Raw genomic sequence first — 13,194 nt, 5'->3', positions numbered from 1 at the left:
CTTACAGCAAAGCTGTAAACGTCAGTCTCCCCAGCAATGTGCTCTACCCATGTGACAGGAAGGTTACCTTCTGCAGTTTTCCCTACAGGTAGGTCTCTCGTTTCTTCTCTTTCCCTGTATTCAGTATCCAAACAACTCTTTGTATTTTCCCCCCATATTTCTTGACCAGAATTGTACTTTTGTACGATGGTATTTTTTGATTTTTTGCTAGATAGTTCATCACCATTTTCATTATTTAGTTCTGGAACATTCTAGTATAAAATAGAAAAAAAGATTGATTAAATGTGTGAGACATTCGAGCAAACTTGGCTGATAAGGTGGGTTGTGATTCAGCTATTCAGCGGGTTCATGAGTTGCTTGTGTACAGCCTCATGTTTAAGCAAACTGGAGAGCTCTGTATGCTGCCAATCCTGCCTCTCACACTATCGCAGCACACAGGCAGGCTAAGTAGCATGTTATACACTACAAGACAGCAAACAAAGCAGGAATAGTCCTGCAGATCTATCCTTCCAGCACTCAGAAGGCTGAAGTAAGAGAATCATGAGGAGTTTGGAGCCAGCCTGAACTTTAGTGTGTTCTAGGTCAGTTTATGCTACAGGGTAGAACCAGTCTCAAAAAAATTTCCTATTTGTCTCTCTCACAAACTATGATCTGTGATGCACTACACTAGGCTTTGGGATATAATAATGAACAAAAAACATTCCCTGCCCCCAAAAGACTTAGTTTATAATGCATATTAGAAAAAGAATAAGACAACGTCAGTGAAATGTAGGAAATTACGGCATTATAAACCCATCCAGAGTCTCCATGGCCCTGCTGTGAAGTATGATGAGGAGCACAGAGGAGGAGGAGGGGAGCATGGTGGGGGCAGGAAAAGACAGAAGGGCTTGGGGGGCGGGGATGGATGCAGACTTATACACTTCTCCTTCTCAGCCGGTTAACTAAACCCAACTCACACTCAAGTGTGCCTGCTTTCTCACCTATGGCATGAAAATGCTGTGAAAGTGAAGTCACATGCACTACAGCACAATTCCTCAGTTACTAAGTATAGGGGCTATCTATTCCAGTTTACGGGGCAGTCCAGGAGGTAAAGGGGAAAGAATAAAGCAGTAAAATACAGAAGAGGGAAAAAAGGTGGGTACTTGAAGGGGACAAAAAAATGTAAGCACTTAAAGAGATTGAAAAGTATTCGCTGGATACAGCGTCTGCTGGTGTAGTGTTCAGTCATTGGATGAGCCGGGGTGACAAAACCAGACTGCCTTCCATTGAAGAATGAATAGGAGTAAGAAAGAAAAAGAGTATCTTTGTTCTTTCAGCAAACTTGCCTCAACCAAAAAAAAAAAAAAAGAAAAAAGAAAAAGAAAGAAAGAAAGAAAGAAAGAAAGAAGGAAAGAGAAGACTTAGAGATGGATTTAGAACCTTTCTCATAAGTGGCTAGATTTTTGTCAAAGGCCTTTCTCTATTTGATGAGATGATCGTGTGGTTTTGTCTTTTGGTCTATTTATGTGCTGGATTATGTTTACGGATTTATATATGTTGAACCATCCCTGAATCTCTTAGGTGAAACCAATTTGATCATGATATATAATCTTTTTCGTATGTTCTTGAATTTGGTTTGCAAGTATTTCATTGAGAATTTTTACATCGATGTATGTTCCTCAAAGATTAGCCTGTGATTTTCTTTTTTGTTGGGTTTTGGTCTGGCTCTATAAACTGGGTAGAATCAAAGCATGCAATAGCAGTAACACAAAGAACATGAGGGGGAAGACGACACCGTCACTGTAGAGGCTGGCTCCCATCAAGAGCCCTGAAACACTGTCATTTGAAAGTGTATATGACAAACTCCAGAGCACGGAGGTCACCAAGCCATATCATGAGGGCCAAATCCAGGCCAATGCCTGTTCTTGTATATATGGTTTTATTGGTACAGAACAATATTCACTGTAAATGTATGTAACACTTTTAAGCTGTGTGTATAAGATGTTAAAGTAGCAAACTTTGTGCTATATACATTACCATAATAATAAAATATAAGTATAGTCCTCTTGGAATAAATAAATAAGACACTCTCCTGCTATTACTTATAACAAAAGGAACCAGGAAACCTAACATGGAGGTGCTACTGGATGCCAATACTCAGGGAGACAGAGGCTCGAGGACCATAAAGTAAAATCCATCCTGGCCACACAGTGAGTTCAAGGCAGCTTGGGCTCTGAAGGACCCTGTCTAAAAAAACAGGAACAACAACAAAAGGGGGGGGAGGTAAAAGAAAGAAAGACAGAAAATTAATATTTCCACTAAAGTAATGAAATAAAGCTATAATGTAAACACTAATCACTTTTGTTTTGGCATCTTTTGTCTTATTTTCTTTCTTTCTTACTTTTTTTGTTTCTTTTTTTTTTGGTTATTGTTTTTTTTTTCTTTTTTTTTTTAAGATAGAGAAAAAACATGCAGTTGGGTACATAGGGAGATGGGGAGGAGCTGGAGGGAAAAAAAATCATGACCAAAATATGTTATATAAAAACATTTTTAAATAAAATTTTTAAACATTAATAATAAAAATAGAATCACTGTCTTCACTATCAAATAAACTAGGACAATAAATATTACCAGAATAAAGATGAACACTTTATAATGATAGAAAGACCAATTAATCAAGAAGTTGTGTGTTCAGCCAGAATACAGCAAATACATAGGCGAATGCCAGCAGCAAACCACTGAACTGAGAATGGGACCCTCGTTGAAGGAATCAGAGAAAGAACTGGAAGAGCTTGAAGGGGCTCGAGACCCCTTATGAACAACAATGCCAAGCAACCAGAGCTTCCAGGGACTAAGCCACTACCTAAAGACTATACATGGACTGACCCTGGACTCTGACCTCATAGGTAGCAATGAACAGCCTAGTAAGAGCACCAGTGGAAGGGGAAGCCCTTGGCCTGGCCAAGACTGAACCCCCAGTGAACGTGATTGTTGGGGGGAGGGCGGTAATGGAGGGAGGATGGGGAGGGGAACACCCATATAGAAGGGGACTGGGAGGGGTTAGGGGGATGTTTGCCTGGAAACTGGGAAGGGGAATAACAATCGAAATGTAAATAAGAAATAAATACCCAATTTAATAAAGATGGGGAAAAAAAAAAGTTGTGTGTTGACCAAGCTGAAGGGTCCAAGTGAGGATGCCTCAGTTCCACTTGGGAAGGAGAAGAAAGCAACCACAAGGGGGGTGGGGGAGAAAGGAACAGTGGAGGGAAAGGGGATGGGGTTGGGGAGAGGGGAACATGATCTGGTATTGGGGCAGGGAAGGACTGAAGCCCTGAGGGCCAGCAGAATGAATAAAAACAGGCGACCTCAGGAGGAAGGAGGTTGGGAGTACCCTTTAGAACGTACCAGAGACCTGGGAAGTGAGAGATTCTCAGGACTCAAAGTGGGGGTGGGCTTAGATGAAGGCCCTACAGTAGGGAGAGGGAACTTGTTGAGTCCACCTCCAGTAGAAAGACAGGGCATCAAGTGTGGGATGGGGTTGTTATCCAACACTCAAAACTCTGACCCATAACTCTTCCTGTCTGGAAGAAATGCAGGGATGGAAATGGAGAAGAGCCAGTAAAATGGAGAGGAAAAGAAGTCCAGCAATAGGCTCAAGGGGAGGCCCCAAGACCTGACATTATTACTGCGGCTATGTGGCATTCACAAAAAGGGACCTACTATGACTGATCTCCAAAAGACCAAAGAAGCAGCTGAAAGAGTCAGATGCAGATATGTGCACCCAACCATCGAACAGAAAAGCTGCTGATCCCTCTGGTTGAATTAGGGAAAAGCTGGGGGAAGCTAAGGAGGAGGGCAATCCTGTAGGAGGACCAGCAGTCTCAATTAACCTGGACCCCTGAGATCTCTCAGACACTGGATCACCAACCAGGCAGCATCCACCAGCTGAGATGAGGCCTCCAACACATATACAGCAGAGGACTGCCGGGTCTGGGTTCAGTCAGAGAAGATACACCTAACCCTCAAGAGACTGGAGGCCCCAGGAAGTTTAGAGGTCTGGAGGGGTGGGTGGGTTGGCGACATTCTTGTGGAGGAGTGTGGGGAGGGGAGTAGGGGAGGAGGTATGAGTAGACTGGGAGGGGAATAAAATCTGGAGTGGGGAGAGAGAGAGAGAGAAAGAGAGAGAGAGAGAGAGAGAGAGAGAGGATAGCATGTGCAAAGAAAGACAGAAGTTGTGTGTTATAATAATCATAGTCAAATACCTACTGAATTCAAAAAACATGAGGCAACACCTAACAGAACTAGAAAGAAACTCACAGCTGAAATGCAAGGTGAGACAAGAGCACAAACAACTCAGGGCGCAGCCTGAGCAGCCTGCGAGGCAGCCTCACCTGTGGACACTATCCACCATCACCAAAGAGCAGCAGAATATATACATTATTGTTAAGGGTATGTGAAGTAGTCACCAAGATAGAAAATATGCTTCATCACAAAACAAGTCTTAATATAGTTAAAGGTATGCAAGTTCTTTCATAAAATGTTATCTTGCCATAACCAAATTTAATTAGAAAATTCTCAAATATTTGGAGATTAAACAACATGTCTCCAAAAGGTCACACTAACACCCATGGATCAAAAAGTTACTCCACAATAAAAACCTTAAGACACTTTGAACTGCTAGGCATGATGGCATTGTAATCCCAGCATTCAGGAAATGGAAGCAGAAGGATTACAATTTCAAGGCCAGACTCAGTTACACAGGGAAATCTGCATTATTATTATTTTTTAAAAATAAAATTACAAGGCTGGGAATGTAGCTCAGTGCTAGAATGTTTTCCAGCATGTGCAAAGTCCGAGATTCAACCCACAGCACTGAGTAAGAGTGAACATTAGATAGCTAAAAGTACCAAGAGAGACTTCCTAATTTTAACTTCATAACTTTAAATGTCTGCAATTAGAAAACAAGATAATTAAACAATTAAAATTTTAAGTTGCAATAATCAGCAGCTAGAAAGAGGAAATAAATCCAAAATAACTGGTACAGAGAAATAAATAAAGCAACATCAAAACAGCAATGGAGGGGGAAAGAACACACAGGAAATCAAAGAAGCCTAGTTCTCTGAAAAGGCTGGAAAAATGGAAAATACTCTAACCAAACTGATCAAGAAAAAAAGAAAAGGCCTGAATTCCCACTGCCAAGAATGAAAATGAACATAACAGATATCCCTGAAGTGCAGATCATCATTAGGGGCTATCTTGAAAGTTTATAATCTAATACATTAAAAAATACAGAATAAATGAACATTTCTAGACAAATATGACTTCTTAAAATTGAACCAAGAAGATATAAGAAAAACCTAAGCAAATCAAAACACACAGTGAGATTTAAATAATAATTAAAAAGCCTCTCCAGCATTGAACAACAATAAAATGTCCAACGCTAGACAGACTCACTGCTGAATTTTATCAACTACTCAAAGAAGACTGGTTATTCAGAATGAGGTCAAAGTAATGCTTCAATCCAATATGCTGTCAAGGGGTAAAGAACAGTGGGCAACACACACTGCGGTAACCGTGTAAACAAGGTGACAGTCAGGCACAGCTGGCACGGAACTCAACAACATGCCACGGCCAATGGAGATGTATCCTGAAGACACAAGCATGCTTCTCATACACCACCAATCAACAGCCCAGCAAACAGTCAGGGATAAAAATCAGGATCATCTAGTTAAATGGAGAAAAGGCTTTTGGGGAAATTCAACATCCCTCATAAAAGACCTGAAAAGACTAAGCACAAAAGGATTGTGCCTGAACACCAGAGAGGCTGTAGAGCTATCATGACCCTGACTAAACTGAAAACATGTCCCCTAGTGAAACAATACAGCAGGGAGAGGGGCACAAACAGGGAAAGGAAGAAGTTAAATTACCCATGCTTGTAGATGATGTGATTGTACCCTGAGAAAAAACCCAAAAATTCTCCCTGAATACTTTCACATCTCATAAGCAAATCCAGCGAAATAGGGCAAAATCAACAGAGTAAACCCAACAGCTTGTCTGTGAACCGATGAACTCCTAAGAAACGATCAGAAGCAGATCCCATGACAACAGTCTTGGGAAGAAACACTCCGTGTCCTCATTTGCATTTCTGTGGCTGTGACAAAATACTGACCAAAACTCACCTAGGGGAGGAAAAGCTTATGTCATAGGAATCCCAGATAACAGTCCATCTTGAGGGAAATTGAGGCAGAAACTCAAGAAAGGAACCTGGAGGCAGGAACTGAAGTAGAGAGCTCCAGGAGTGCTCCAGGAGTGCTTGCTTCCGCAGCTACCTTTCTTATCCAACCCAGGGCAGCCTGCCCACCTGCCGGGGTGGCACTGTGCACTCCCCCGGTCATTAATCAAGGATGACCACAAGTTTCTATTGAGGCTTCCTCTTCCTAGTGACACTAGTTTGTGTCAAGTTGGCGAAAACTAACACAATCTCAATGGAAACAGTGCAACTTTTCAGAAATTGATAAATTCTAAATTAGAAGTGGAAATGTAAGAAATCTACAGTATCAAAAAGGAACTGAAATGAAACAAGGAAACTGAAGAACCTCCACTCTATGTTAAGATGTTTAAGAGCTGCACTAATGTAGACACTGTGTTACTGGTATCAGTTTTAATGTCTGAAAATTCAGGACCAACACAAGAGTGCCCAGAAATAGACCCATTCACTAAAGACTGTCTCAGTTACAGAGGAAGAAAGAACAGTGTCTTCTTTTTCTTTTTCTTTCGTGTGTGTGTGTGTGTGTGTGTGGTGTGTGTGTGTGTGTGTGTGTGTGTGTGTGTGTGTGTGTGTGTGTGACAGAGAGAGAGAGAGAGAGAGAGAGAGAGAGAGAGAGAGAGAGAGAGAGAGAGAGACTCTCTACTCATAGTCTCATAGTCCTGGCTGTCCTGAGACCTGCCCTGAAGACCAGGCTGGCCTCAAAGTCACAGAGATCTGCCTGCCTCTGCCTCCTGAGTGCTGGGACTAAAGGTGTGCCCCACAATACTGGGCAAGAAAGGGTTCTCAACAAATGTGGTCCTGGGGCAATTAAAAATCCATATTCAAGAGACTCTTGAGCCTTATGTTAATCTCCACAGGAAAAAACAAATAAAAACGTATAACAAAGGGGCTGAAAGGTGGCTCAGTGGTTAGGAGCACTGACTGCTCTTCCAGTGATACTGAGTTCAATTCCCAGCAACCACATGGTGGCTCACAGCCATCTGTATTGAGATCTGATGCCCTGATACATGCAGGCAGAAAGCTGTATGATGTATACATAATAAATAAATATTAAAAAATGTAGAACAGACAATATGGCTGTACTAACTTGCTAAAATCTGAGCATCTTATAAAATGGAAAAAATCACCAGCAACAGTCCTAATTTAGCAGTTAATATCCCAAAACATATTTAAATTTTACCTGAAACTTCTTACATTCCTCATTTTTATTCTGTTCATATAATTTGTTGTAATGTTCTTGCAACTTAACATGGGTCTCCTTAAGGGATGACAACTCACTTTTAATCCTATTCATTTCTCCACTAAGTTCTTCCACCTAGAATAAAGTTAAGCCAAAATGAGCAAGTATAGAATTTTACCTGAATTGTTTATAAAATAGTAAAAATAACAACAAAGTTAACTATTCTTATTAAGAAATAACATTGTAAACATTAACAAGTATTTAACAAACAGATGGTATAATTAAACTTTTTGAAAAATGTGAGGCTTAGAAAGATTAAGTAACTTACCCAACTCAGTGCAGGTTGAAAAGAGCGGTCAAGATAGAAATACAAAATAAACCTAGGACCTGGGCTGCTAAATACCTCCTTACAAATAAGATTAACTGGTGCTCCACCTCTGCCCTTTAAATATCCGCTGCTGTCTACACCTGCAGTCTAGCTGAGCCAGCTGGAGGTGTGGACCACTCGCTGGCAGCTCACATTTGCATCTGGGAACTGGGCGTCCACTGTGCAGCCCACAATCGCTTTCTTTGGGGTCTTTTTCCATAGAAAGCTCAAATGTGATACCAAACAGACACATAGACTATATAGATCTGGTCTCCATTTAAGAAAATCCTTACAAAACCAAAGTGGCTTTTTCTTACTCAACTATATTCTGTTTAGGACTATAAAATTATTATAGTTTATGATTGCAGAATCTTAAAATCCTATGATAAAACCATTTTATTTAAACTTGTAAATTACAAGCTCACCAATAAAACTGCTTTTCTTTTTTCTAAGAAAAAATGTGTTATTTAGGTGTTTATGTGTGTGTGCTCATGGAGGCAAGAATTGGGCATCAGAAACCCTGGAGTCGCAGGCGGTTGTTAGCTTCTCAGTGTGGGTGCTGGGAGCCATGCCTGGTCCCCTGCAAGAGGACTCTTAAGGGGTGTGTCATCTCTCCATCCACATTTTCTCTAACCTTAGTCACCCCGCCTTGGAAGTTGGTCATTGCTGTATTCTCAGAAGAGCAAATGGACGTTAGTTTGCTTCCCTTAACTGCTCCTTCTGCACCATGCTTGTTCTATTTAGTCTGCAGCTGTTTTCCACTTCCCAGCTTTAACCCTCAGAGCACCGCTTCCACAGCCTCCTAAAGACTGTATGAGAAGGGAGGCAGTGGCAGGTGGGACAGAGCAACTGAGGTCACTGTACTTGTTGCTTGATGATCTATTTTCCTGGTGGATATTACTAACCAATGTTTAGTACTGTCATATAAATATGGAATATTTTTCTTTAGATTTGAATAATGTATATCAAAACCATCAATGACCAGGTTGACCTCTTAAAAATATGAATTAGGAAAACTTAATAGCTACAAATAAATTGAGTTTTCTACATCAGAAATCAAATAAAATCTACAGAAAATGTTTAAAACTTTTATTCAAATATATATTGGTACAATAAAGGAAATTATATAATTAGTACAGTAGTAATCTAAATTAGAATATATTTTTAAAATATAGTTTCATAAACCCATAGAGACTTTCTAGTGTGTTAATTCTTTTCTTAAAGAGTGATTAAAGCCATGTTTTCTACATGTCATAGCTTGAGACACAGCTGTTTTAATTCCTTTCTAAGACACTGAAAAGCCAATAATGAAAATTGATACTAAGAAAAGGCACTTTAGTGATCCATCACTCTTTGACGTGAAATTTTGCTTTGCAACTTGAATTTACCTCATTTTCCACAATTGTTTTACACATTTTATTAAAATTAGCATTAATGTAAAAGAAGTAAATGTGACTTAAAGGAAGTAGCTGTTTATATTATATAATTTCATAGTTGGTACAGCAGAAATGAACTCCTGCACACACGGCCTAACATGGCCCTGACATGGCTCAAAACTCTCCTTAGCTCTGCTCACCTACCATGTCCTACATAGAATTCTAACTCACTAAGACACGCCGAATCGTTTTATTAAAATGCAAATTAATTTCTTTGTCACATAATAGTTGTCTTATAGCATCACATTTGCTTTATATGTATATATAAAATACCTACATATATAGTCTTCCATGCATGAGAGGGAATTTTATTAAATTTAGCTTTTAAAAATACACTCACTTTGGGGGAAATATGATTGCAAGAAGAAAATGTGTCTGACTTATCAATTTTGTAGTATTTTCGTAGCATTCAATGGCTATTTTAAATGTCTGTACATATTTAAAATACTTAAATACTTTAAAATTTAATAAACCTACTTGTTTCTTCCAAGTTCCTAGTGCTCTCTCATGCTCCTTCTCAAGATTAAGGAACTTTCCTTCATTTTCTTTTACCTTCTCCCTTTGCAGCTCATTATCTCTTTCAAGGGTCTGCAATAAAATTAATTATCCAAAAAATAATCAATACCACATTAATGAATTTGATGTGTTTTATGTTGCTCAGACCTTTACGTGGAGCATGCTGAAAGTGCCATACAGATCAGTGATAATGTGCTACCTCAACAATCGTTTTCATAAATTAACAGAAAGGTGCTTAGAGTTTAGCTAACAAGAAATAGGGGGAGGCTATGATGAAGAAATGGCTATAAAAGGGCATAAAAACATTGCCATTACTCAGTCTCACTGCATAAGTTTTAATGCACTAAGAAAGCAATGTAAAGTACAGCCCTGAGAGGCATGGGCTGCAGCACTGCAGCCTACCCTTCTAAAGATTTTAACTACCCAGGCCGTTCCCTCTGTTTATCTATAAGTTAACTGGCTAGAAAACCTTAAAAAAAATTCTGATTTTTTAGTACTTTTCAGTCTAACTTATTTAACACATCATTTAGTTATTTCATTGAATTAATGTTGTAGAATCACTCTATCCCATTCTTTCAAAAACACTTTTTTAAGAATAATGAATAATGCCAAGTATTTTCTACGACTAGGATTTGGAACTATGAATTACTATAATTGATTTTATTAGGTTTCTTTTCTATCTACTTGTATTTCTAACTGAAAAGAGGTATCCATATATCTAATACATCTAGAAGTTTAATCTAATTCATTTGTTTATTATTTAATTCATTTGTAAAGTCAAGTACACTTGGTAAAAATTCCCAGCCACACAAAACAATATAAAGGGAAAGGTGGAAGCGACCTCTCTGAGTTCTCCTTCCCAGAGTTAGCACCTTACGTGTTTCTGTAATTAGATTACTCACTGCAGAAAAGCACACAAAACGTCTTTCACAAACATCTGAGAACCTTATCACCATACTTAACTGTTCTGTAATTTGCATTTTTAAAAGGCGAACTATCTCTTGTTTACTTCCCATACTATTAATGAATTATAATATTAATATAAATTCATCTCATTTAAAAGTCTTAGGAACATTCCTCCAAAGAGTTCTCAATTCTACCTAGAATATCAGTTGCGATCAGGTGTGTTCAGGGTGGTGTGGCCGTAGACACATCTAGAATATCAATGTGTAAATGTATCTGAGAAACTCAGGCAACACATCTGAAAGAAGCATTTCGTAACTTATGATAAGAACATTCTTCTGCGTCTCAGCAGGAGTTACGCAGTTTGAAATATCTAAGTGAATATCCCTTTTGATTGCTCTATTTCAGGATAATGCGAACACTTTCACATAATATACATTTCCTTAATCCATATATATAACATATATATATAACAACCAGGCAGTTTCTAAATATGGTCTAAAATTAATAGACGCATTACTTTAACCCTCTTAACATCTTTTTACAGTGTCTAGCTATATGGGCAGTATATTCTATTTTAGAAAGTAGATCAATGTTTAGGAATGAGATGAGAGAACATGGCACAGTCACATTAACGGTAAATGACCAACAGATCATGTTCTTAAAACAGTGTGTTAGGTGTGTCATGGTTCCTTCTGCTTTATACCTATCTAAGAGATGGCTTCCTTCAGGTATTCTGTTGCGGATTTTTGGAGCCCTTCCACCCTTCCATTACAACATAATTTATCATTCTCAGCTGACTGCACACGCCAGGTTATCAGTGAGGATTCCCTCCTCTCTTGCAGGTTCCTGTTTCCTAGATCTCATGGTTACCACTTTCTTGCTTTACTTTCTTTCCTGGATACAGCAAACTGTTACATCACGATTAAGCATGCATGGATGGTAAGTGTCTGAGGCCCCTATGACTACTAAGAAATTAGATTAGCTGAAAGCAGCAACACTCCATTAGCAATTCCCAACCTCTGCACACACAACTCTATTTTGTTCTACCCTCCAGTTTTGTCAATGACAAAACTAAGGCCAATGTGTTATTCCCACTCCTAATTCTTTGCATGCCATACTTTTCTGCAGTTTAAAATAGTCTTTTTTGTGTAATGGATATTTTACAATGATATACGCTGATATTAGGCAAAATGAACTCATATCCTTAAGGCCTGTTAAAAGTTTTCATATTGTTTCTTTGATCATTCTTTTTCTTTCTTGGTTCTCTCCCTTTCTCCAAAACATACCAGACTACTTAGACTGATTCTCTAATTCTTTTTCTTTCATTTCCACCTTCTTCCCTTGTGTACACGAGTGTGTGTACATATACAGGAAGGCCAGAGGTCACTCCAGGTATCATTCCTCAGAGGTTTTGTTTTGCTTTGTTTTGTTTTTTGAAACAGCATCTCTCATTAAACTGGAGCATCAACTATGTGAACTGGCTTGTCAGCCTGTGGGTCTGCCTGTCTTTGCCTCTCAGCACTGAGAGGCTCACAGAACCTTAGCTGTGTTTTAGTGGTTGCGGGGTATTTAACTCAAGTCCTCATGCTTGCATGACAAGCACTTCACCACTTCAGCTACTTCTTGGTTTTATCCACACGCCATTGATTCTACTTTCTGAACAACTCTCTCAACATTATCTTACAGCCTTTGCATTGCACTGATTTTAGTAGAATTTCTCTTATTCTGTATTTGTGGATTTCTAATTCTTGTCCTGTGGATTAGTAAGCAGTCTTGGTTTTATGTGTTTTTAGACCACTATTTTTGCCTGCTTTTCACATGAGATATTTTCTTCAAGTGTCCAGTTGTCCTTAGTAATGTATTTGTACTTAAGAATGAGGTATTAACACTAGACTTCACTGTAGGGAGTTCTCGCTAAAGTGTTCTTTTAGAAAACATTAACTGAAGGAACTAATCTCTTCCCCTTAGGGAATGTTAGTTTCCTCAGAAAAGAATCTCCCATTCACTAACCTGGAAATTAGAATAGTTGCCCAGCAACTGGCAGGGTATTGAGCCTATTTTCACTGTAATATTTCCAGCACTGTACTGATAAATAGAGAGAGAAAAGAGAAAGAGAGGAAAGATGAAGAGAAGTAGGGGAGAAGAAGGAAAGAAAGGAGAAAGGGGAGAGACTGGGTAGAAAGTGGGGGTGGGATGAGGGAAAGGGGGAGGAGGAGGAGAAAGAAGAATTAATTTGCAATAGTTGCCATTTCTGCTAGAGACATAATTAATTTCAGGCCACTACTATTTTGACAATCAATTTCCTAACTATAAGGAGGCTCCAGAACATTACTAGATCCCTTTCAGCCTCATCTTTCTCTCAAATTCCAACCATATACCTCAAAGAGGAGAGAACCAAATCCTGTGGGGTGGAAAGAATGGGGTTGCAATAGATCCTTACACAGATGTTCTCATCTGGATCTTTCAACTGCATATTCCACTACAAAAGACACAGGGTACCACAGTTCCTGACACCGGGTACCACAGTTCCTGACACAGGATA

General features: G+C 39.1%; 1 protein-coding gene across 5 annotated transcripts in view; it reads right to left on the bottom strand.

The window, feature by feature from the left end:
- Ccdc73 (coiled-coil domain containing 73) overlaps positions 1 to 13,194 on the bottom strand; it is a 141,818-nt gene that overhangs the window by 9,302 nt on the left and 119,322 nt on the right. For all 5 annotated transcript variants that reach the window (XM_063284942.1, XM_006234667.5, XM_063284943.1 and 2 more), the window contains 3 exons: positions 9,708 to 9,818; positions 7,428 to 7,562; positions 68 to 251 (listed from right to left, as the gene is read on the bottom strand). In XM_063284942.1, the coding sequence (XP_063141012.1) occupies positions 68 to 251; positions 7,428 to 7,562; positions 9,708 to 9,818 (430 nt within the window). The remainder of the gene's footprint in view (positions 1 to 67; positions 252 to 7,427; positions 7,563 to 9,707; positions 9,819 to 13,194) is intronic.

The sequence above is a fragment of the Rattus norvegicus genome, chromosome 3 (genome assembly GCF_036323735.1).
Source record: "Rattus norvegicus strain BN/NHsdMcwi chromosome 3, GRCr8, whole genome shotgun sequence".
Taxonomy (NCBI): Eukaryota; Metazoa; Chordata; class Mammalia; order Rodentia; family Muridae; genus Rattus; species Rattus norvegicus.
Note: the sequence above shows the minus strand (reverse complement) of the source record. Positions and strands in the feature narration are given on the sequence as shown.